Source organism: Carassius gibelio, chromosome B1, assembly GCF_023724105.1.
Source record: "Carassius gibelio isolate Cgi1373 ecotype wild population from Czech Republic chromosome B1, carGib1.2-hapl.c, whole genome shotgun sequence".
NCBI lineage: Eukaryota > Metazoa > Chordata > Actinopteri > Cypriniformes > Cyprinidae > Carassius > Carassius gibelio.
This window is the reverse complement of record NC_068396.1, coordinates 25,783,528-25,808,119: the sequence shown is the minus strand read 5'-3', so window position 1 is coordinate 25,808,119 and position 24,592 is coordinate 25,783,528. Positions and strand designations below refer to the sequence as shown.

The window sequence follows — 24,592 nt, the reverse complement described above, 5'->3', positions numbered from 1 at the left end:
TTTAAGCAAAAAAAAAAAAAAAAAAAGCACTCTGTGGATTTCAAGAAGCAATTTAATGATGTGATAGTAGGCCTCATATGTACCAAATCTCAAAATGTCCCAAAACTTGCATGCACCTCTGCGAAATATGTACTTTTTAATCATAAAAAGTTCATACATTTAAACAATTAAAAAAACATTCTGCCCTGTCAAGGTCTCAAAAGCTGAGCAGTGTTAACTCACTCTGGTGAGAGTGACTAACTTATTCTTTAACATTTAAAAAAAAAACAGTAAGTGCATGAAATGTCCAACCCACTATTATAATTTAGAAGTTACTCTAGTGACAAGCATTCCTCTGTGTTGGCTAACAGTTCAATAAAGAGGAAATTAAGAACTTAGATTTTAGACACAAAACTGCCAGTCACATTGTCTGTTTTTGCTCCATCACTAAAAATAGCCACAGAGGACCCGTTGTTCTTGAAAGATTCAGTGCTTTTGAACTAATCTGGTTGTAAATGGTTCAGTGATTTGCTTATAAAGTGGGGAAACTATTTATTTGATCCCCTGCTGATTTTCTAAGTTTGCCCACTTACAAGTAAATGGATCTGTAATTTTTATGATAGTTTTATTTTAACAGATAGAGACAGAATATCAACCAAATAATCAAGAAAAAAAATACATTATATATACAGTATAGGTTAGAAATTAATTTGCATTTCAGTGAGGGAAATAAGTATTTGATCCCCTACCAACCAGCACGAATTATGGCTCACACAGATTGGTTGCTGCACTTAGTCATGGTTTGCTTGGCGATAAAATACTTATTTCACTCACTGAAATGCAAACAAATTTCTAACCTTTGTATAATGTGGGGTTTTTTCTGGATTTTTGGTTGATATTTTGTCTCTATACCTTAAAATAAACGTTTTCCCCACTGTAACTTGTTTCATTCCTGACAAAAAAAAGTCAATAACTTGTTGCCGAATACTGACTAGTCTGTCAGAGGTACCTAGAACGCTGCTCAAAACAGATTAAATGACTATTACCTGTTGGATCATTTTTTTATTTTTTGGCTGCTATTTGTTAAAAAAAAATTAAATAAATTGATCATGTACATTTTCCTATACATTTAAAAGAATAACACAAACACAAATGTATGATTCAATGATGCAAAGTTTATTTGATTTAATATACCAGGAACAAGAACATCAAGTCAATCAGACACATGCTCAGTTTTAACTGGTGTCTTATCTCCCACCAGGGGCAGGGGCAGGTGCGGGGGCAGGAGCTGGGGCTGGGGCAGGTGCAGGTGCAGGTGCAGGGGCTGGAGCAGGAGCCGGGGCAGGTGCAGGGGCCGGAGCTGGTGCTGGTGCCGGAGCAGGGGTATTGGATGCCAGCTGTGCTAAGATGAATGGCAAGAGGCTGAGGAGAGCATTGTTGTTTGGTGGCAGAGGCTGAGGAAAAGGCCGTGGCGGAGGCTGGGGCTGGTAAGGGGGATAGTATGGGTAGGGATAGGGACGCTGAAATTGGTATGGGTTGAAGAAGCCTCCAGGCTGTCTCTGAAATATAAGTGTAAAAACATGTAAGTTTTTCTACTGATGTCTATATAAAACTGATTTCAAAATGAAGACAAACATGTACAATATGTTCAGAATGTAGCCCCAAAAATTATAAATTCATTGATTCAAGGATTTTAAGTTTTTGATTTCAAACTGACCTCTGAGGAACGGCTTGATGAGCGCTTCTCTCGAAGTTCTTCATCCTCTGCCTTAAAAAGGAAAATTAATTTGTCATTTTGCATCTTCATCACCATCATCATTTCAGTTCCATTGTTATAAATTATGTTACAGAAAAATGTGGTGCTAAAAATGACATGCACATGCAATTAAATAGGCATAATACTCACTAGCACAGCACAGCAGAGTCCAAATACACAGGCAACAATAAGGAAAGATTTCATGGTTCTCAAGAAGAGCGGCTCTGATCTAATAGAGAAAGTGTGTTAATCGTATTGAAGAAAAATGGCTGCTAAATGACCAAATATAAAAGTTAATGCTATTAATTGTGTCTACCATTGCTTCTTACCTTTATTCCAAAAGTATGAAAGACTTGTCTGTGTGACATGAAGACAGCAGTCATATATGCTTTATATATACATTATTGACATGCAACTGGCCAATCAGCAGCAGTGACACGGTGACACAATTGAAAAAATGTAACACTTAGTATTTAGCCAGTCAGACTTTACTCAGCACTTGGGAAATAGAGAAATGAGTTATGTGGGTTGACTTTTTATGATATAACAATTGTACACATACTTAAACTGAGTTTATGCAACACATAAACAAAACAAAAGATTAAGGCACACCTTGGGGCCGGATGTGACTGGGATTCTTGGATAATAAATAATAACTTTCCTCATATCTGTGCCATAGAGATCTTCAAAAAAACAGAAAATGTCAAAAGTAATTGGAATGTTTTTACAAAAAATCAATTGAAAAAATCTCTATAATGATTGAACTGACATATCATGATTGTGACAAATATAAGTATGTATGATCAAGTTATTTAACCTGTTAAATGTCACCCCGTCCCGTATACGGGACGCCTACGTTGACTATACTATATTACAATCAAATCTAATCTAATCTTGACAAACTATACATCGTTGGAAAGGTCTAAGACTCCCAAATATATATTTTACTAATATTTTTTGTTAAAAATTATGTAGGAAAAGTAATAAATGAATTTATGACAAGAGTGCACCCTCAGAAATCTACATTACAAAAGGAGCTTTGACCTTTGTTTAAAAAAAAGATTTCCTCGTTGCCTTTTTCTCTATCACATTTTAGAAATCATCAGAAGTTATATATCACTTGAAAACATAAAATCTCAAAATTCATCCTTTAAAACCCATTTTAAAATCCGGCATTGCATTACCATGTAAATGGTACATCAAAATCATGTTACAAAATGTTTTCAGTCATGAATTATAAAAATTTAGGTTTGTATCATGCACATTCATCTCTATCTTCAAAAACGTGAGTGACAGTTAACAGGTTAAAAAGATTGAGATGTAAAAAAAAAAGAAGAAGAAGAAGCTATGTTTTTAAAATATAAATATTTTGTAATAACAATATACATTACTGGTCAGTAATTTTTCTTATCTTATTTTTTACTGATAGTAGAGAAAATATATTATTAGAATATATATTATTAGAAAAAAAATTATTTTGAATAAATGCAGTTCTTTTTAACCTTTTATTCATGAAATATATTAGACAGCAGAACTGTTTCCAACACTCATAATAAATCAGAATATTAGAATGATTTCTAAATTATCATGTGACAGACTGGATGTTACATGTGACACTGAAGGCTGGAGTAATGATGCTGAAAATTCAGCTTTGCATCACAGGAATAAATATATTTTTTAAGTATATTCAAATAGAAAACTATTATTTTAAGTTGTAATAATATTTCACAATATTACTGTTTTTTCTGTATTTTTGATCAAATAAATGCAGGCTTAATGAGCAGAAGAAACTTCTTTCAAAAACATAAAAAATAGTAATGTTTCCAAACTTTTGGTCTGTACTGTATATCCACACAATTATAACTATTTTTTTTTAATAGTGTTGTGTATTGAGCATTTGAAATGTATTAGTCATGTTTGCATTCATAAATGAAAACTTCTAACATCCAAAATACTGAATCATACACACAGGCAGTAAAACTGATAAAAGCACAATTGTTTTAATGGGAACAAACTGTTGAAATACAGTGAGAACAACAACAAATTACTCAACTGACAATTTTTATCTCCCGTATAAATTGCACTTGTGTATAACTATTCTAATGTTCCAAGCTGTCCAGAAAGTGTTGATTTGATTTGTATTTCTACTGTAGTTTTCAGACAGTTAGACTAATATCACTGGCTATAAGAGCTCTTCTAATCATTACGCTACTCTCATGCAAACAGAAAATGTAAATTTTTCTCAACAAAAGAGCAGGTCTTAGCGTGCTGTGATAGGTGCGAGGGTTGGCACCGGGTTTGGGGCAGTGGATGGGGCAGCGGGGGGAGTTGGCACCGGGGCAGGGGCTGGATCTGCATCTGGGACAGTTCTAAAGGCCATGAGCAGCTGAAGAAGCTGATCATAGTTGAGAAGCGGGAAAGGCTGACGCAGATTGGAGAAAAATGCTCCACTCTGATTAAAGACATTAAGACAGACATACAAGCAATTAAAACATTATCTTGAATTTTTTATTTTTAACTTGGAGGTAGAATTTTTGACTAACCTCATCAGAATCCGAGCTGGATAATGAGCGAGCCACACGCCGGTGAACTTCAGCCTAATAGCAATGAAAAATAATCATTGTTATCACTGTCACATTATTAACATGCAACTTAAACTGTGTAAACATCAAAAGTATAGCTTTTGAAACCTACCTGGAAAGACAGACCAAGAAGACATGCAAATAAGATCACTGTCTTCATGTTACTGTCGAAGAGTATGATTCTCCAAAGCAGCAGAAATTCTAGGAAGAATATTTATTGCTCTGATGCCTAGAAATATAATAATAATTTGAACAACCTGCGGATTTAAATACAGCATTAGATATCACACCCCTCTGTTATGTTGATGCCTTAAATTGCTAAATTGCTGACTGCTGTTGCTAAATGCACAGGGTGGATATAAAGACATTAGGTGGGCTTAAGGCAACAAATTAGTTTAGCAATCAGCACAATCCCTCCTACAGAAGACACTCCTCTGTGGCTTTCTTTAATCTATCTGACTGATATTGCAACAGAGAAAGAATTATAAGTCCATACACTTACGTTCATCTCTTTGATGCAAAAAGTGTGTAATGTTATGAAATGCTTGAATGGACAACAACATACCCTTATATTTTGACCACCTTAAATAACTTCAGCTTTGTATTAGTATTTTAAGTAACAATTTCTCTAACAATTGATTAGTCCTTGTTCAAAACAAATGATCCACAACAACAGTGACAATTGCTCAACACCTGGCTTTTATAAAGAGAGGAGCTCGACCGATGTGACATAGGCTTACAGGCACCAACACTGAGAAGTCACAGTCTTTGATTCTGGTGCCACATCAGCTAATATTTTACTTCAATTTAATGCTGAAAATTGCATATATTTATTCTATAGAAGCAATGTGGTTTCTAGTGGCATTATCATGTGTTGTGGTGGCGGCTCAAGTAAGTATTTAGATATTTTGGGTATACAGTTTATCATTAGTGTCATGGTGTGGAGTTTCACACTGTTTTACATTTTATTATTGCCACGGCAGGTGTCCGAAACTTTTAATGCATTAATGCTTTTTTTATTAGCCCAATGACAGAAGCCACTGGGATCAGGTTAACCCAGTAAATGGAGAGCAATATTTCTCAGGTCCAGAGGATGGAGGAGTGAAAGTACTTCAGCCAACTCCAATCAGGCCCAGATGGGAGCAGAGTTCTGGGCGTCCAGTTTTTGTAAGTTTTTCCACTTTATTCATAATTCATAATAATTTGAGGTAGTTTTACTTCAAAACGTTAACTGACACTCACTATAGCCAGATGCAGTGGGCCCGTTGTATCCAGATGGACCTGAGCCACACGCACAAGATCCATCTAATGGCTCTCCGTTTGGACAAGATCCAGTGTTCCTTGGTCAAAACGGAGGAGACAGGGTGAGCAACATTTTCGATTCTTTTTGCAAAGTTTGCAATCATTATGCATTACAATAAACAAAAGATTTATGCACATGTACACAGCAAAGAGCACAATGGCATAGATGGGGAGGAACCAAAAAAACACAGAGGAATGGGAGAGCAGGTAGACCATCTCACAAAGTAAGTTAGACTGCACATTAGAACAATTGAATATTTGCTGAAATATGAAAATGAATTATAAATATTGTTAAATCCCTTCAGTTGGATAGGATGCCAATGCATCCAACCCAAGCTCCAGTAGATGGGGGTAAAGAGAATCAAATGAATCCACTTTTTGGAAAACCTTTGAGTCCCAACATGATGGTAAGCTCATTCTGCTAAAATTAACATGCACTTTTCACAAATTCATTCATGGAATAAACAGGGTTTTATGTCGAGTTGCTATTGATTGTGTATAGATTTATGAGTTCACTTTGATACATTTTCTAGGATAACAGGCAGTTCATTCCAGTCTTCAAGGTAAGATATTGATGATTCAACTAAAGACATTAAATGTCATGAACTGAATGCATGTGAAGTCTGTAATCTGTGTTTTATTCACTTGGATCAACATAGGCTGACAATGTCACTTTGCAGGTGAGTAAAATATATTGTGCTGTTGTTTTGTATCCTGAAATAGAAATAATCTTTAATATTTTGATATGAGTTAATGTAACAAAGAGCAACACAAGTAAACATTAACTATGTTCTCCCTTTAACAGAATATTAGTGCTTTCCATCTAAAGGAGGTAATGCCACTATATTGGGGAAATTGACATTAATTAACCTAAGATACTGTATTTCAAGAAACAAAAATACAGTAACACAGAAGATAAAATCAGAATTAATTGTTGCTTTTGTTTCAGGGAGAGAATGTGTTCCTCTTACCAAAAGTAAGTGAACGAAACAGTCTAAGTAAAGATAATACTTTGCCACTCATTTTTCATTTGCAATAGCTTACAATATGTTTTTTTTTTAATTTCATACTTTGTTTAATTTGAAAGATTGAACACATAGTGAGAGTTATAATTTAAACACACAGTAAAAGTTAAAGGCTTATGATCTACACAGAAAATACTTTTTTTTTCTTCTATCCAGGACAAAGGGCAGATGCAGCCAGCTAAAAAGGTAATGAAGTTATAATTCAAATCTCTCTTACAGATATAATATTATTTCATATTGAAGAAATGTATACTGTTTTTGACTTATTTACAGAGTGGAGTGAATAGACCTCAGGAACTTGGGGTAAAGTTTTTTATTATTATTATTATTATTATTATTATTATTATTATTATTATTATAGTGAGATAGGTTCCATATGATGTCTTTGTGGTGTAATTAATTAATATTTAGTGTTTATCTTGTTTAGTACGGTCAGGGTTTCAACCTCTACGGCCCGCAGGTAACAGGCATTATAATGAACATTCATCATGTTTAATAAACTATATGAAATAAATAGAACGATAACATATATATAAAAGGATAACAGACAGCCCATAAAAGAAAGATATCAATAAAAGTACATTTAAATTCAGTTTACCAAATCTTGAAATACACTTTCATATCCAACAGCCTTATGTGAAGCTCATCTACAACCCAACTGCAACAGTAAGTCTTATCATCTCTATCTGCAGTCATATCTGGGCACTAAATATAGTTTTTAAACAACACAACAGTCTATTGTATATGTGTTCCCCACAGCAAAAAATCTCATTTGAATATGGCATTACACAGCTTGTAAGTAATCAGGAATATGTAATAATATCACATCAGTTACATTATAGACATCAGCCGTCATCATTTTTCTCCTAACTGCATTCTCTTTCTTGCTTTCATGTATTTTCTCTTTATTAGCTCCCATCATTCATGAAGGTCAGTATTTTGGTTCTCAAGTTAAGAGTATTTCAGTATTTAAAAAAAAAATATGTTTATGATTGCTTCATATATTTTCATTTTAGATTTTATAATGTTTCATATTTATATTACATATGATTCACTTATTATATTTATTTATTCAACATTGCTTTTGACTCTGGTTCTCCAGGCGGAGTCTGAAGGTGATCGGGAGACAAACTAGAAAAGAACCATGTACAATAATCACACTGGTAAAGCAGACTGCTGTGCCTAGTTTGATTAAAAACTTCGTTTTGGCTTTGAATAACCTCTTTTTCTTTTTCCACAGGTGAACATCCAGCTGTTATATAATTCAGCAGTAAAATTTAAATGTGTATTATAGATTTCTGTTGTTGTGGTTGTTAATTAACTCATATTTATGGGTGTTAACTCTTAATTTGCTGGGGGGGGGTTCTTTCTTTAATCATTGTTGAGAATCTGTTCAATAAAATTTCCAGCATCAAAACTGACTTCGATCATTTTGTCACTGAAGTGAATTCTTATATTCTTAATAGTTAATAGATATGAACACTGCTCTTAATCAGATTTAAGTGGAAAGTAAAAGGAAGTATTTTCAACATGGGAAAAAAAAATCACTTTAGACAAAATTAATAATGAGCATATTTTTATTTTATTTTATTAGGTAACATATTGATGTCCAAGTTGAACAAAAAGGTTCCTGTGAGGGGTCTCCATGGAGGGATATCTGGAAAACCAACAACCAATGTAAATTCTAAACAATTAATTGGTATGATATAAAATTTTAGAAAACTTTTAATACCTTTCTAATAAAGAAATCTTCTGAGCGGCTCAAACAGTGGGAACCCAGGACGCCCCTGTCAGAGACACGATTGATTAACAATCTGTCTAATTATTCAGCCCAGTCATGTTTGGTTATGTTTGGTTATTAGCAACATGTTAACAAAAGATAACTTCTGAAAAAAACCTCTCCAGTTCCAGGACCGGTCTGATCCCCACGGTAATCAGGAGCAGACGTTACTTTCGGGTCTGCTTTTCCCCTGTTCTGTAAAATGTGAAATATTTTCTTTTAAAGAAAACACAAATACAAGCCCCTGTGGACTACATCATGTAATTAAATGTTTAATCAGTAGTAAGTTGCTTTGTTATAAAAGCATCTAATAAATGATTAAATATAAATGTAAATTTAAAAATAAATGTTTATAAAAAAATAATGAGGTAGAAATATTTTAAAAATTAAATATGTTTAATATTTTTGAGATGTGTCAGATAAAAATCCACACACTTAAAAATGCAATACACTTTTAATTTAATATTTTTTCTTTGCCTAATAAATCAATTAAGAAGGAGGAGAAAATGTTAGAGAAGGCTTTACAATACCTGGATTGGCTGCACTGGCTGCACTGGCTGCAGGGTGTCCTGGGCTTGAACACTTGGCCCAGCGTTCTGGTTTGGTGTCAGTCTTACTGGAGTGTTCCTCAAAGGATATAGATTAGTCAGGAAGAACGGAAAACCCTAAAAACAAAAGATGCCTTTTTTTAATCTCCAGAAAAATAATCATGAAAAAATGTGTGGATAAGGAAAAAAAAAGAAAAAAGAAATCCATGAGAGATTGATGTTCCCTTTGCAGTCTGTCTGTACCGGAGGAAGGTTCTGTGCTGGTAAGCCGTTGTTGGGAATAATGCCAGGTATGGGCTGCTCCTGCTGAAACGGGGGCAACTGTGCTGGGTTCAGCTGGTTTATTTGAGGTGGCAGGAATGGTCCCTGCATCGCAGGGTTAAAGTTGAGCACCTGTGGGGGCTGCTGCTGCATCAGGAAGGGAGGAAAAAATGCAGTTCCCTAAGGAGAAAGAAAGCAGAGATTCAAATGAGCCCCATGCCAACAGAAGAAATTCCTTGTTTCAGGTTAAGAAATTATATATCTCTGTCATATGCCAGGCAAACATGTTATTTCTGTCTGAAAAATCTAAATCTAAACTTCAACTGGAAGCTGATTTACCTGTCCTGGACCCAAACCCACACCTGCCAGAGTGAGTCCATTGAAACGCAAAACCTACAAAGAAACAAGTAACAGTTGTGAGGATGACAGAAAACAACTGATTATGTAACAGAAACTATAATCTTATACCAAAACTGTATTACATATACATACACATGCTATTTCGTCCCCTTGGAATTATAAGGTTCTATCTGCGTTCTGAGTAGTTTTGAGATATTGAGCTTAAAATTTTTGTGTTCCATAGACTTCTGTAGATAGAACCTTTTTGTTTTTTCGATAAAAAATCCCAAAATGTACAAAACTTAAAATAAAACATCACATCATGTAAATAAATTGTCACAGAATAAGAATATGTGAATAACTCAATTTTGACAAAAATGTCAGATAGAACCTTATAATTCCAAGGGGACGATTTGTTTTTTGACAGTGAATACATTTATGTAAACATTTTCTATTTCAAATAGAAGCTGTTCTTTTGAACTTTCGATTAATTAATTAATCTCAAAATTACAGCAAATCAGCATTTTAGAAGGATTTCTAAAGGGTCATGGAGTGTTGATGCTGAATATGCAGGTTTATTATTCAAATCAAAAGTTGTGTTTGTTAACATTAATTAATGCACTGAATTATCATGAACTAACAATGAATAACTGTATTTTCAAGAACTAACATTAACAAATGACAATAAACACGATAATAAATGTACTGTTCATCATTTGAACATGTTAATACATTAACTAACATTAACTAATGAAACCTTAGACTTGAAAATATTATAATAGAAATACATTAATTTAATTAGTAATAATATTTTGCAATATTACTGTTTTTCCTATAATCTTTGACAAAACTTCACAAGAAAACATACCTCATTACTGTTACTTCCAATTATTCCAATTTGTGGCTGGTAGATCTGTGAAACACAAGCAGTTCTGTTACTATAGATTCAAACTGAAAACATGAATTTCTCAATGAAGACTTACAGGAGCACAAGTGCAAATGCTGAGAAGACCAGCCATGGATAAGATGGCCTGAAACTTCATCTTGGTAATCTGTGGATGAAAAATCAATGAGAATGAATATAAACTAAAAACAGAAAGATACTGTCCTTAGATATATATTTTTTAAAAGACGCTAAGATACTATTATTATTACAGTCAGTAAATTGAGAATATTAGAGAAAATAAAAGTACATTCAAGGCAGAGCAGAAGTGCAAACTATTAGCGTCTTTTCCCCTTTACTTTTAAACTGGTGCATGTCCTTTTATAATATCAGACTGCTGTAGTTGTGACACATACGGTGTGTCATGTGTCTCATGTCTATACCGCATTACATATGTATCATTATGGGCAAATGAGCTGCTAATTGTTTTCATTAATTTATTGTCTGGGTTTTAGTATGCATACAGTATGTGTGTTTGATGAAATGAGAATAATCATGATTTTATCCAAAGTCACTAAAACATTTAAGAATGAACTAAAATAGAAGAGATGCACCAGTGCCGAGTTCAGGATTGAGCTTTGTCACAGACTGATATAAAAAGAATGAATGGAGAGCTGTTTGCTCTGTGAGGTAAGGAGACAAATTATTGTCTGACTGAAAAAAAAAGATTGAACCATTCTCTACAAAACAATAATTATGGCAATTTGTGTGGTGATCTCAGGCAGCATTTACATGGTTCAGGAGTTGAGTATCCCAGACAGAAGAACCACACTCATATGTGACCCTGAACCACAAAACCAGTCTTAAGTCGCACAGGTATATTTGTAGCAATAGCCAAAAATACACTGTATGGGTCAAAATTATAGATTTTTCTTTTATGCCAAAAATCATTAGGATATTAAGTAAAGATCATGTTCCATGAAGATATTTTGTAAATAAATGTACCTACTGTAAATATGTACAAACTTAATATGTATTGCTAAGAACTTAATTTGAGCAATTTTAAAAGCGATATTCTCAATATTTCGATTTTTTTTGCACCCTCAGATTCCAGATTTTCAAATATTGTCCTATCCTAACAAACCATACATCTATGGAAAGATTTTTTATTCAGCTTTGTATAAATCCCAGTTTCAAAAATTGACGCTTATGACTGGTTTTGTGCTCCAGGGTCACATATGGTTTGTGTTTCCTCGCCTGTAGTGTACCTTTCTCATTTCTAAACTGTTCAGGAACTTTCAGAATCCAGTAGATGGCACTATAATACAATCAGCCAATATCTAACTATGCTTTGATTTTTTAACAAATAGTCCAAAACCCAGCATGTCTGATTATGCAACCCAGCTTAATAGTCTTTTTATAGAAAAAGAAAAACGTATATTTATTTGAATTTTTGAAATTCTTCTTTTCATTTCTTGGGAGTATTTATTTATTATTTTTCATTATTTCATTCATTCGCTGAGACATCAGAACATTTTTATATTACAAGGTTAATATTTTTTCAACACTCATATGAAAAGTATACTTTTTTTCTGTCCTTGAGAAACACAATAGTTGTGACACAAACCATTTGCACACTCCTGAAATATCCATAGTGAATCAGACATGCACATTTGGGGTCTGTATGATTTTCTGAACAAAGTCTGTTATGGTCACAAAGGCTGTATTTATTGGATCAAAAATTAGATATTATTACAATTTTAAAAATCTGGTTTCTATTTAAAAATTTGTAAATGTTATTTCTGTAATACATATTCAACAGCCATTCCTCCAGTGTCACATGATCCTGTAGAATGCATTATAGTGTTTGTTAAATAATTAAATAAAGGTGTTGTGCTGCTTAATAATGTGTGGAACCCATGATATATGATTTTTGGTGACTATTGTATTACAAGTCCAAATATTCAAAAGCACAAATTCATTTTAAATGTCTTTACTGACACTTTTGATCAATTGAATTAATCCTTGCTGAATAAATAGTCTTACTGACCTAAACTATTAAATGGTATATTATGATCAAATACCAACAAATCTGAGCAGCTTGATGTCTTTATTTTATTATATATATATATATATATATATATATATATATATATATATATATATATATATATAATTATTTTCATTTTATTCATTTGTTAGTCTATGTAAATTTGATGAGTTGTGACTTTTTCTGTCCTGATGCCATCCACATTTTTGACATGCTCTTAGTCTGAATTTAATATTTGTAATGGATTTCTTTAAATAGAAGTCTTTTTGAACCAGTGCCCATATCAGAAATGAGCTTTGTCAGAGCCTAACAAAAGCCTTAATGTGAGATACTGAGACAAATTTGGGACAGAGAATATAAAACAGTGACAGGAAACTCATTTTAAAACAGTGATAATGAGGAAGATGATGATTAGCATGGTAGAATTAATTGCATGATTATATTATTACATTTAATACATGTACATTGTTAATTACATAGTAAAAATGTTTTGTTTCATTTTTTTACTTCAAGAACATTGTTGCCAGTAGATGGCAATATAACACAATGAATTATGAAAGAAACAGCTGTGGTCTCAAACTTATCACAGGAGTAAGATGGGGAAATCAAAGGAGAAAACATTCACAGTTGCAACCAACTAGTGACTTTTATTCAGCATTCAGTATAAACATTTGTTACAAATAGTGATTATTTGTCACTATAAAGCGAAGCATTAGACAGTTTACCCTACGTTTTACTTAGCTGTGATTCTGAATATTCTACATTAATGACATTTGTTGCAGATAAGAGAAGATCTCTTGAATGTATCTGTGAAAAGAAACAAACTCAGTCAGCTTCTCAGCAATACTATTTATAATTGTACATTAACATCAAAATATAAGTGTGTCAACACATATATAAAACACACCTTAATTTTCTATTTCAGCACATGTATCACTCAGATTTACCCAACAGGGTTTCCAGAGACAGCAGGGTTGACCTGAGATGGCATCTGCAGCATATGTAAATGATCAATTATATTATAATCCAGGTTACAATAGATTTTACAACAATACAAAATTATTTTTTTCTACAAACCTTGGTGATTGAGACAGGGGGTCTTGCAGTGGTCCTTCTGAGGAAGGAGCGCTGAGAAGAATGATTTAACACAGTTAGAAAGGTGGATGGGAGCAATTCTGCCTTTTGTATATTGCATTAACATTGAATATTGCTAAACAATGAAGTTGCAGGACATGTTTTACTAAGAACACACTAATCAGTTATAGTTAGGTATTAGTAGTAGTATTTTAGGCAATGTGCTACAAGTAAATAGGTAAATAGGATCAAGTTCAAGGTATTTACAGAGAAGATTTTGGATCAATGTCTAAAGACTAGCTTCAAAAAATGATGGTTTTGCCTGTAATAGCTTTGTAAAAATGTACCTTAAATCTATTCAGTGAGCCTGGTGGTACAGCTTGATTATTTCCAGTAGGACCTTGTCCAGCCTAAAAGCATTAGGAATAAGCTTCATGAACATATTTATAGCACATACTTATAATTTACAGCATTAGAATAGTATAAGCAACTAAAAAGGTTGTTTTGTACCGCAACTTGTTGCTGCAGAGGGATCATGGCTGGTTGATTCTGGAATCCACCGATGTAATACGGCAGTCCCTGTCGATAAGAAAAGTCCAAAACAACGATCCAAATTACATTAATTCAGACTGAAATAAATGTATGTTGTTACACAAACATTGTGAATGAAAATGAACACATACCCCATTGGGTGAAGCAAAAGGGTAAGCCATCTGAGGTCCGATGTTGGGGGGAGCGAAGGGAACTGGCTGCTGAAGCACATATGGAGGAAGAGCAGCAGCAGGCAGAATCTGTCAGACACAAAAGAGTTAGTATTTTCCTCTGCAGGACATTATCTTTTAACTGGGATCAAGTGCTTAAAGGAACTGTTCACCCAAAAATTTAAATTCAATTTTTTTTACTTCATCAGAACAGTTTTGGAGAAATGTATCATTACATCAATTGCTCACATCAATGGATCCTCTTCATTGAATGGCTGCCATCAGAATGAGAGCCCAAACTGCTGATAAAAATATTCACAAGTAATCCACGTGACTCCAGTCCATCAATGAATGTCTTGTGAAGTGAAAAGCTATGTATTTGTAATAAACAAATCCAGCATTAAGATGGTTTCAACTTCAAAACATAGCTGAGTAAGTGAGACGACAAGTGATGGTTTAAAAAAGCCTTAGATTTATTTCTTATAAACACATAGCTTTTCACTTTACAAGGCATTAATAGATGTGCTGGAGTCTACTTGTGGATTACTGTGATGTTTTTATCAGCTGTTTGGACTCTTATTTTGACGGCACCCATTCACTGCAGAGGATCCTTTGGTGAGCAAATAATGTAATGCTACGTTTCTCAAAATCAGGTCTGATAAAAGAAACAAACTTCTTCATATCTTTGATGGTCTGAGTAAACTTTCAGCAAATGTTCATTTTTGGATGAACTGTTCTTTTCATCTTCAGTTCCTACCTGTGCTAATGGAGGCTGTCCAATAACAGCAGGACCACCAGAAAGCACAGGTGGGTTCAGGCCACCCACCAATAGAGGGTTAACTCCATTTACACCGGTAACCAGACCACCATTCAGACCATTGATAAGTCGCAGCTTCTGAAAATAAATGCAGCTAAGTGCCAGTGTTTACACACTTAATATGTCTGATGAAATGAATAATTTTCATACCTTAGCTGAGGTGATCTAGAAGAGAGGGAAAGATTAAAGTGATCAAAGCATGTGTGGATGAACTGATAAATCACAAGTGACCAAAAGAATATAAAGTAACATGAAATCAGTGTACTCACATCAGCAATTACAGTCAGAACCATAAACATTATAACAAAGTTCTTCATCTTGCAATCTGGAAAACAGCATATTTTAAATTTCAAAGCATGGATTTGATAATGATACAATCGTGCTTGATAAATATAAACCAAGATTTATAAAAATAATAATAATAATTCTGGCACCCACCTGTGTCTCGCTTGAGTCGTGATATGCTCTGCCATGTACAGTGGAACATAGATCTCCAAAGCTTTTTTTATTGAGCTGAATGATCTAGTTCAGCCAATCGGAGTTCAACACTAATCCAGCTGTGTTTATCAGCAGGGTATTTGAAAGCATTAGTTATGTTATGGTCTCGTTATGCAGATATTTTCAAGTTTACCACAAGGATATCTTTTGGCAGAATTCGTGGTCATTTTGGAGCTCAGAGTGACTAAACACACATAGATGAACACACAACATAAGTCACATGACATCATCGTGTACTCCATAGACTGCACAAAAACAGAGATGTGGTTTGAGCTATAGTTTTGCTCATGACCTATATGAAAACATGCTTTGATCCTGGTCTGAATGTCATGGTCATGTAGCCAACAAATGTCATCTCCATAGATCATGATGCCACAAAAGCGGTTATAAATGAAAAACTGAAGAAATGTTGAAAATATATATAAATATGGACAGAGGAAAACGTTTTGGTAACACTTTAGTATAGGATCCAATTCACACTAATAACTAGTTGCTTATTAGCATGTCTATTATTAACATATTGGCTGTTTATTAGTGCTTATAAAGTACATATAATGCATAACATCCATAATACTACCCAATACCCTAAACTTAACAACTACCCTATAAAATATTAATAAGCAACAAATAAGGAGTTAATTGAGGCAATAGTCAAAGTTAATGGTTAGTTAATAGTGAGAATTGGACCCTAAAATAAAGTGTGACCAAAGTTTATCTGGGGATTTTACGTTTCGAAGATTTTGAAGACTGATATGTATAAGCAATGTTGTAAATCCATAGGTTAAATTACAATTATGTAAAACAGGTCACAAACATTAATGGCATGTAAGTATAAGATTTAGTTTACTTTGGAGAATCTTAAATAGTTTGATTTCCAGAATTCTATTTGTTCATTACTTAAGCTGGATTTGACATATTTCACACTTCTGGTAGCGTTAATATAATTCTAAAATGTGGGAAATAAAATGAGCATGTGAATCCTATAACTTTTGACTGGTATTGTTTATTTTTTCCTGAATGAACAAGTATACATTTCACATAATGTCTTCATGTTTGTTGTTAGTGGATTCACAAAAGATCCTTGCAATGGATGGATGGACAGATAGGTTCTTGAAATATTTAAGACATTTCATTTAGACGATAAATATATCTTTTAATCTCTGAATGCTTTGAAATTGTTTGGCAGATTTGTCACTATCGCACATTCATATAATAGGAATTTTAATACAAAAGTTATTAAAACACATGACATTTAAAGATACAGTTCAAACAAATACTTGTACATAATTGTAATAATAGTTGACAAACAATAGCAGCAAGAAAAAGTGCAGGGTAATGCTTAGAAAGAAGCAGCACAATACCAGCAACAGGTGGGTTTACAAGGTGTGGGCACATCTGACATCATCTTCATTACTGTAATAATAACAGTTGTGCAGCCCAACCATGTCTGGCTCAACCCTAATGACTTAAGATGTCTGTCAGCAGTGTAAGCATATCAGGAAAAAATGATCATTAAATAAAATATCATAAAATAACAAAAAACATCAAATATTTTAAGTGCATTTTTTGGGTAACAAGATGCCAGCATAAAACCCTAAAAACTGGTGTGCTTTCCTCATCTTATAATTGTACATTCACTTTACACATAGATAAATGCACAGTACAGAGATCAGTGGATCAGACATATCAGTGACCATAGTAAAAAGGCTTAATGAAGGCAGTTCATATTGTCATTAAAATAATAATTCCTGAGCTAAGCAATATATAATTGCTTTCTTATTATAAATACAGAGCACATTACAAAGAGTTGTTATATGTTCAAAGCCTTGTATTGCTTAGCACCAGATATGTTTTTGATATAATTAGCCTGCATCAAATTTGGAGGTCACTTAAATGAAATGATCAGCTGTCATACAGTCCCTCAGTCTTAACTGAAAGGTACAAGTAACTTCTGCAGCAGCTCCAAGGCTTTGGAATGAGTTACCTCTATCTTAATATCTGTAATATCCCTTACATTAAGTGCATTTCACAGTTCGCTAAAGACCCTGTTTTGATCCTTTTCGCTATCCCTCTATAAATTATCTCTGTATATATTTGTATTGTACAGCAATTTGGTCCACAATGTGGTTTAAAAAAAAGTTTCACATTTTGTTCACTGGCACAAATGAACTACTCATAGAATACCCTTAAACATCAGCTATTAGTAGTACTGCATTTCGTTGCCTTGTACCTTACAAAGTGCAATGACAAGTTGACTCTACTCTACTCTACTCTACTCTACTCTACTCTACTCTACTCTACTCTACTCTACTCTACTCTACTCTAATCTAATCTTATGTAATTAGTATATAGTAGAGCAGAAGAAGAAAACTTAAGCAGTTCATCAGCTCTTGTTTCAATCAAAATCAAATCATTCTGACTTAATCAGATTTTATCTTTTAAAATGCATACACTGCATGAATATTCAGTTTCCCACTGTTTTTGCATACTAACCTTTCTCATGTTCTTTGTTTTAAAAAGCAGACTTAATATTGATCTTGTTTTTTTTTTGGGGGGGGGGGTCTAGTTAGGAGATGAGAAGCATATCCAAGTATAATGCTTATATTAAGTAGTAAAAATGTCCATTCCCCTGCCCAAAATTAAATGTGTGCTGATGAGAATTCTGAGAAAGCAACCTAATTGAAATTTTAATTGGTTTGGGCATTTTTGCTCTGATTGAGATGTTACATGTTTTCATCAATGCTGTCCTGCTTCTCAGTGCTGGGTATCACAGGCATGGTCTCCTCTACTGCCAGCCCTGGATAATCTTCAACATCCCCCGAGATATTTGGGTTGGTTTCTTGTTGTGGCACTCCAATGTATGCAGACTCTATAACCACAGTAGACTCTCTGGCGTTATAATAAGAGTGATTTTCTGTCACTTGTGACGTTCTATGATATTTACGCCAAAGGAATAGACCAATGAAAAGGAGGAGTAAAATAGGCAATGCTAATAGAGACACAAAGAAAGGGTTCCAGGCCACACCTGTGAATGACACAAAAGGAGCACAGTTAACTAAAAGCTAAAACAGTGTAAATATTATGTTTATTAAAATCATAAACGGGTGGAAGATGTTGAGATCATGTCTCTGTATGAAGCACTGGCTGCAGTCAGACTCCTCGTGCAAACAAAAATCTCACTGAATTATTACATTTAATGGAAAAATAATGTTTGGAAATGTAAGCTGATATTTTCTACTGACACTCCACAGTAAAGGATAGAAATAACTGACTTAAAATATTTTTTGTTGGTGAAAATACTACTAAATTTGAGGAAACCAAATCAAACTTCAATAATAGGCCTAATAGGCCTGTTAGATATTTTATATTAACTTTTGGATTTTTTTTAGTAAAATAAAATCTCTTCAAGCTCATATATAGCATTGGAAAAGGGAGAATTTATTCAGAATTTAATTTGGGTCTATCCTCTGATCTATAATATAAATTCAATTCAATTCTGAATTTTTCATATACTGATCAGTGGGTCTATCACAGGTCAGGTAACACTTTAGAATAAGGTTCCATTGGTTAATGTTAGTTAATGTATTCATTAAAATGAACAATACATTTATTATTGTATTTATTGATCTTTCTTAATGTTAGTTAATGAAAACGCAGTTATTCATTGTTAGTTCATGCACCTTATTCTAAAGTGTTAACCACTGGTCATTACTCACCACACCACTGTTCTTGTGACCATACGTTTTCTGTTCCAAATTTTGTAAATTTTCTCAACCAGTGAGTGGGGTTAAGTAGAAATAGTAGAAATAGCCTTGGTCATCAAAATGGGCCACTTGTACTTTGTAAAAATAGACACTCTGATATTTGAAACATTATAAACGTGAATTAGTTTGATTTCAAACGTACCCTCGACAGTGACAGTGTTGATACTAATGACTTCACCCATGTTGTCTTTCACAGTGAATGTCCCTCCATCAGAGAGTGTTAATCCTCTCAGCACGAGGGAGTAATTCATGACAGATACTCTGTTATCATAGTCGAAGGAACATGTAGTGTTGTTTCCTGTCACACTGCAAACCTGGATCTCCTTTGCTTCAGAACCGGTGAACGTTACAGTCACAGAGTCAGAGCCGAACAGGTCCAGGGTGAGATTATCTCCAAACCTTTTTACACAGAGCTTTTGATGAGCTGAAGAAAGAATTGCACATTTTAGTAAACTTTTTATTTATTTTTTCTGGAGAAAAAATAAACATTATAAAAGACATTACCTGTAACGCTGAGAGTGACAGCAGCAGGATAGCCATGTTCCTCATCTGTATTGTGATAGCACCGGTACAATCCCTTATCTGCTGTGGTGACCCTGAGCATGTTAAGGGAAAGGTCTCCATCCTTATAGTGATGAAGTGCAACTGATGCCCTGCCTCTAAAACCAGAGCCATAGTTTATAAGTCCTTCTTGAACCTGCAATACAGTTTGGTCATCTTTTTTCCACAGGATGCTCACAGCATCATCGGCGATATTTTTCTCTGTGCGTGCGAAGCAGGGCAGTGTGACGTTGCCTCTGACTGAGACATTCACAGTAGTGGGTACTAAACATTAAAAAGACATAAAACAAAGAATAAGATCACATCTAACAGTGGTGAGTTAACTACAGTTTTGATCTAATACCTGAAGTATGAACGTACCGAAAACTTCCAAGTGGAATTTACAAAGAAATTCTAAACCACACCTGGCTTCGTACCAGCCTTCATCATTGTACAGAACAGGAGACATTATTAGAGAAGGGTTTCCAGACTTTTCATTGGAGAGGTGTACTCTGTTCTTAAAACTGAATCCTTCTGTGCATGTCCCTTGGACACATCGTAGGACATCCAGCTTTTCATATTTAGTTGTTAATGCCCACAAAATATCCCCATCACATGTCTTGTAACAAGGGATAATTGCAGTATCCCTCACTTTCACAGCATCAGGGACTGACATTCCACCAAGACAGGAAGCTAGCAGGGAAGAGAAGATAAAAAAAGTATTTATATATATTTATATAAATATGCTCTTCTTATATATTCATCTTCGCTCTGCTCATCTTCGCTCCTATTTATATATATATATATAAATAGGAGCGAAGATGAGCAGAGCGAAGATGAGCAGTGAAATCTGGTTGTGAGGACAGATCACACTGCTTATTGAAAGATATCAAAAAGTGTAGTTACAATATATTAATAATTAATACACCAGGAGGAAAAAAAGGTTGGCATCTTACCAAAGAGTAATAAAAGACGATAACTGTGGACCCCTGATAAATTCCAGGTTGGCGGATGGTCAGATAGTATCATAGCTGGTCTGCAGTCTCTAGAACTGGAGCATTTATGAAAGAGTAAAAAAAAAAAAAAATAATAAGAAAAAAAGAATGTTATGTATTTTACGACAAAAAAGAAAAAAGAAAATCATTCACTTTATAATTAATAAATAATGCAAGTTTAAACTTTTCAAAATGTGTTATTGTTATTATTATTGGAAGTTAATTTAATTATGTAATAAATTATATTTTATAATCCATCCAACTTCTATTCTCATTTTATTATATGATTTTTTTCTCAAATATTTGATTTTCTAATACCTGATTTACATCAGATATATTCAGATGATATATAAGATGTTGAAAACGCACCACGTCTATAAATAAGAGGCTTTACACACCTGTTCTGGTCTTGCTTTGAGGTTTACAAACTCTGGGAATTTTCCGAAAGCAGTTCCTGGGAATTCTGTTGACAAGCTGTCAACACGCGTCGTTTAACTCGCAAATGAATCTGTAGCCAAGTACATCGACTTAAAACTCCGATCAACTTCAAAGAACAGCGTCCATCGAAGGTTATAAGTTATTATATACCTATTAATCGATCAGACGTTGTGATGGAGTCCGGAAGTCAAAGTTAACGCCGCCATCTTTATATTGTGAGGCCGCTAGAGGGCCCCCTTGTGTAGCAGGATTTTTTATTATTGAGATGAACAGTGATGGGAACTTAGTAAAATAGGTTGATCTTAACGAATATAGGCCTTACACGCATTATTGAATTAAATGACTTTTATAAGAAATACACAGAGACCAAATATCTTGCATGTTTATTTTTAGCTTTATTAAAAATTGAGGCCACCCTGACCATCAAGAGGCCTTCAGGTGTTATTACCATAGACAGTAAAAGAAAGGTTATTGCTAACCTACATTCAATATTTTAAAGAAACAAAAGCTAAAAAAAAAAAAAAAACTGATTTGACTGATTGACTCCCCACAAAATTATCTTCACTTCTCCTTATTTATTAAGTAGCTAGCCTAAATGAATGCAAAAAAAAGAAGAAGAAAAAAGAAATAATAATAAATATAGCTGCAAGCAGCGATGTCGGGCTCAAGCCATCAGTGCAACGCCACCCTGGTGGCATCGGGAAAACTGTGCCCAGCGGGCATAAGCATTTACAGTAACCCTCTGACAATCAAGTTTTAAGGGATGTGGCAGTTAAAGGGTTAATCCGACCAATCTAGACTTTGAAATCACATACACAGAACAATATATATAACTTTAGTAACACTTTATTTTAAAATGTATAAAAAAATGTATAAGGTGTGCATTGTAGCTGACACCTATATGAACACATTACAATTGTTTTGTGACTACAAGTCTTTCTTCTCAAATGCTATTGAGTGGTCGCGAACGCGGATGGGAGAATGGCGCATATTTGTTTTTGTTTTTTTTTTGAGCAACTGGTGCCCCCTCTGGGAGTTGGTGCTCTACGAAGACTGCATACTCTGCATATAGGGAGCGGCGGTACTATCTGGAAGATATATTCCTCAAACCATCGTACAAGTGAAGGTGATGCTAGTCCTTCAAGAATCGCTCAAAACCTTTTCAAGTGTACAGTTTCCTTTTATTGCATCTTGAAATAAATATTTCTGAATTCTGAATCAAACTGGGTTGTGTTTATTGATTTATTTTATAAGACAACTGAAACTTTAATCTCCTTTGTAATATATGTGCATTTAAACCAAGAACAATGTAATTAGAGATGTATTCCTGCTTAATAATGACTATTATTAAGGGAAAAGGCTTTATAATCATGAACTATTTACTAATGCTTAGCTAATGAGTGCAGTTATTATAAAGTGTTACCAATGCATTTACTAATGTTAACAAATTAGACATTATTATACAGTGTTACCAAACCCTTTAATAATTTATTAGTGTTTTGTAATGATTTTAATGACCTATAAGCATTTGTGAAATAGTTTTGCTTGCATTGCAGCTTAATCTGTCAGTTGAAGAGTTTTACTGTTACATCCATGAGATTAATAAATGTCATGTCACGTCACAGGTTGTCATAGGTCAGTATCAAATGAGTTTGAAATTATAATTTGCAGCACAAATAAGGCTTCTTAGGATGTTTTTAAATCCCAAAAACTGTCAGAAAAGGATAAGGCCTAAGAGATTTCTTAACCTGTAATGAAAGGAAAAAAACACCACCATTAGCAACAACAAAAACAATAACAATTTAAAATATAGATTTTTTTTCCTGATTATTAAAGGAATGATTAGGTCTCTCTCTCTCTCTCTCTCTCTCTGCCAGACAGCCCCTCCCTACAATCCACACACACTGTCAGTCACCAAAGATTCACAGTCACCAACCCCCTCACACTCACACTCCCCCTCCCTCTCCCCCTCCCTTTCCTCACACAGACGGAGTGGCCAGAGTGAGATCATGTCAGTTGAGAAGTCTGACAGTTTTTTCTTTTCTTTTATCCATACAGTGTTGTAAAGTCATGAAACTATGCATATTTCCTCATAATGATTTGATCTCTGTATGAAAACAGGCCTTGAAGTGTTTGGAAGCTGCAATTTAGACATACAATACAATTAATGTTTCCCTTCTTACTGTCATTTCAAAAAATCACCACGTCAAAACCGTTCAAGCTAACCAAAATCCGTTCGCAATTTAAGTTCCTCGATGTTGTTTCTTCATGTAGTCAAAGTTTGGTGTGTATAGTGTACTTCCCATGTGAGGAGTATGCATTAATTCACAACTGTAAAATCTCAAAAATACACATTCAAATCAAAATAGCTGACTTCCTGTTGATCGTAGCTTATGACTGTGAATTAGAAAGTTGTCCGTCTTGATAAGAACAATTTAAGTACCGAGTTTGGTGTCTGTAGCTAAAACTAAATAAAATGCATTATTATTATTATTAGCTGTACACTTGCTAAACATTTTTAAATATAAACTTATGCAATTGTGTGTATATATATATATATATATATATATATATATATATATATATATATATATATATATATATATATATATATATATATATATATATAAATTCAAGTGTACAGTTTTCTTTTATTGCATCTTGAAATAAATATTTATGAGTTCTGTGTTTGTTTATTTTATTTATTTTATTTTTTATTTTACATTTTTTAGGGAGATTACAGCCTTTAATCTCCTCAAAATAAATGTGCATATAAACCATGAACAATTTAATTATAGCTGTATTTATAAAATGCTTACTAAAATATTAATTTTGGGAGAAGGCTATATAAAGCATGAACTGACTATTTACTAATGCTTAGCTAAGAATTGCAGCTATTATGAAGTGTTACCAATGCATTTACTAATGTTAACAATTGAGACATTATTTTAAAGTGTTACCAAATCCTTAAATAATTTAAAAGTGTTTTGTTATGATTTCATTAACCTATAAGCATTTGTGAAATAGTTCTGCTTGCATTAAAGCTTAGTCTTCATCTGTGAGCTGAACAGTTTTACTGTTACATCCTTGAGATTATGTAAATTCAAATAAATGTCATGTCACAGGGTGACAGAGGTCAGTATCAAATGAGTTTGAAATTATTATTTGCAGCACAAATAAGGTTTTTTAGGATTTTTTTTAATCCCTGAAACTGTCAGAAAAGGATAAGGCCTAAGATATTTCTTAAGATGTAATGATAA

At 33.7% G+C, this 24,592-nt stretch overlaps 2 protein-coding genes across 3 annotated transcripts in view; both read right to left on the bottom strand.

Moving 5' to 3' along the window:
• Nucleotides 1–8,204: 8,204 nt before the first annotated feature.
• Nucleotides 8,205–24,592, bottom strand: part of LOC127949141 (uncharacterized) — a 54,393-nt gene continuing 38,005 nt past the window's right edge. Inside the window, exons 2-9 of the mRNA XM_052546101.1 lie at nt 10,556–10,624; nt 10,441–10,485; nt 9,573–9,626; nt 9,216–9,413; nt 8,955–9,089; nt 8,542–8,619; nt 8,377–8,431; nt 8,205–8,301 (exon numbers count right to left, since the gene is read on the bottom strand). Of these exons, the coding sequence (XP_052402061.1) occupies nt 8,381–8,431; nt 8,542–8,619; nt 8,955–9,089; nt 9,216–9,413; nt 9,573–9,626; nt 10,441–10,485; nt 10,556–10,615 (621 nt within the window). The 5' untranslated portion in view covers nt 10,616–10,624 and the 3' untranslated portion in view covers nt 8,205–8,301; nt 8,377–8,380. The remainder of the gene's footprint in view (nt 8,302–8,376; nt 8,432–8,541; nt 8,620–8,954; nt 9,090–9,215; nt 9,414–9,572; nt 9,627–10,440; nt 10,486–10,555; nt 10,625–24,592) is intronic.
• LOC127949140 (uncharacterized) lies at nt 16,579–22,586 on the bottom strand. 2 transcript variants are annotated; one of them, XM_052546100.1, is made up of 6 exons: nt 21,293–22,586; nt 20,856–20,950; nt 20,281–20,592; nt 19,864–20,184; nt 19,674–19,783; nt 16,579–18,620 (listed from the first exon to the last, which is right to left on the bottom strand). In XM_052546100.1, exons 2-6 carry the CDS (start codon nt 20,926–20,928, stop codon nt 18,585–18,587), a joined length of 852 nt encoding a protein of 283 aa, XP_052402060.1. In that variant the 5' UTR covers nt 20,929–20,950; nt 21,293–22,586; the 3' UTR covers nt 16,579–18,584. The 2 variants fall into 2 exon arrangements, with proteins under 2 accessions (XP_052402060.1, XP_052402059.1); XM_052546099.1 differs by having other exon boundaries at nt 19,502–19,783; nt 21,293–22,578.

What these genes read in the sequence shown, in the direction of transcription:
- LOC127949140 (XM_052546099.1), bottom strand. Translation starts at nt 20,928, where the DNA reads ATGATACTATCTGACCATCCGCCAACCTGGAATTTATCAGGGGTCCAC. An exon ending in TGTCACTCTCAGCGTTACAG is followed by an intron (nt 19,784 to 19,863) that starts GTAATGTCTTTT and finishes TTCTTTCTTCAG; the next exon opens with CTCATCAAAAGCTCTGTGTA. An exon ending in CAACACTGTCACTGTCGAGG is followed by an intron (nt 18,621 to 19,501) that starts GTACGTTTGAAA and finishes TGTCATTCACAG; the next exon opens with GTGTGGCCTGGAACCCTTTC.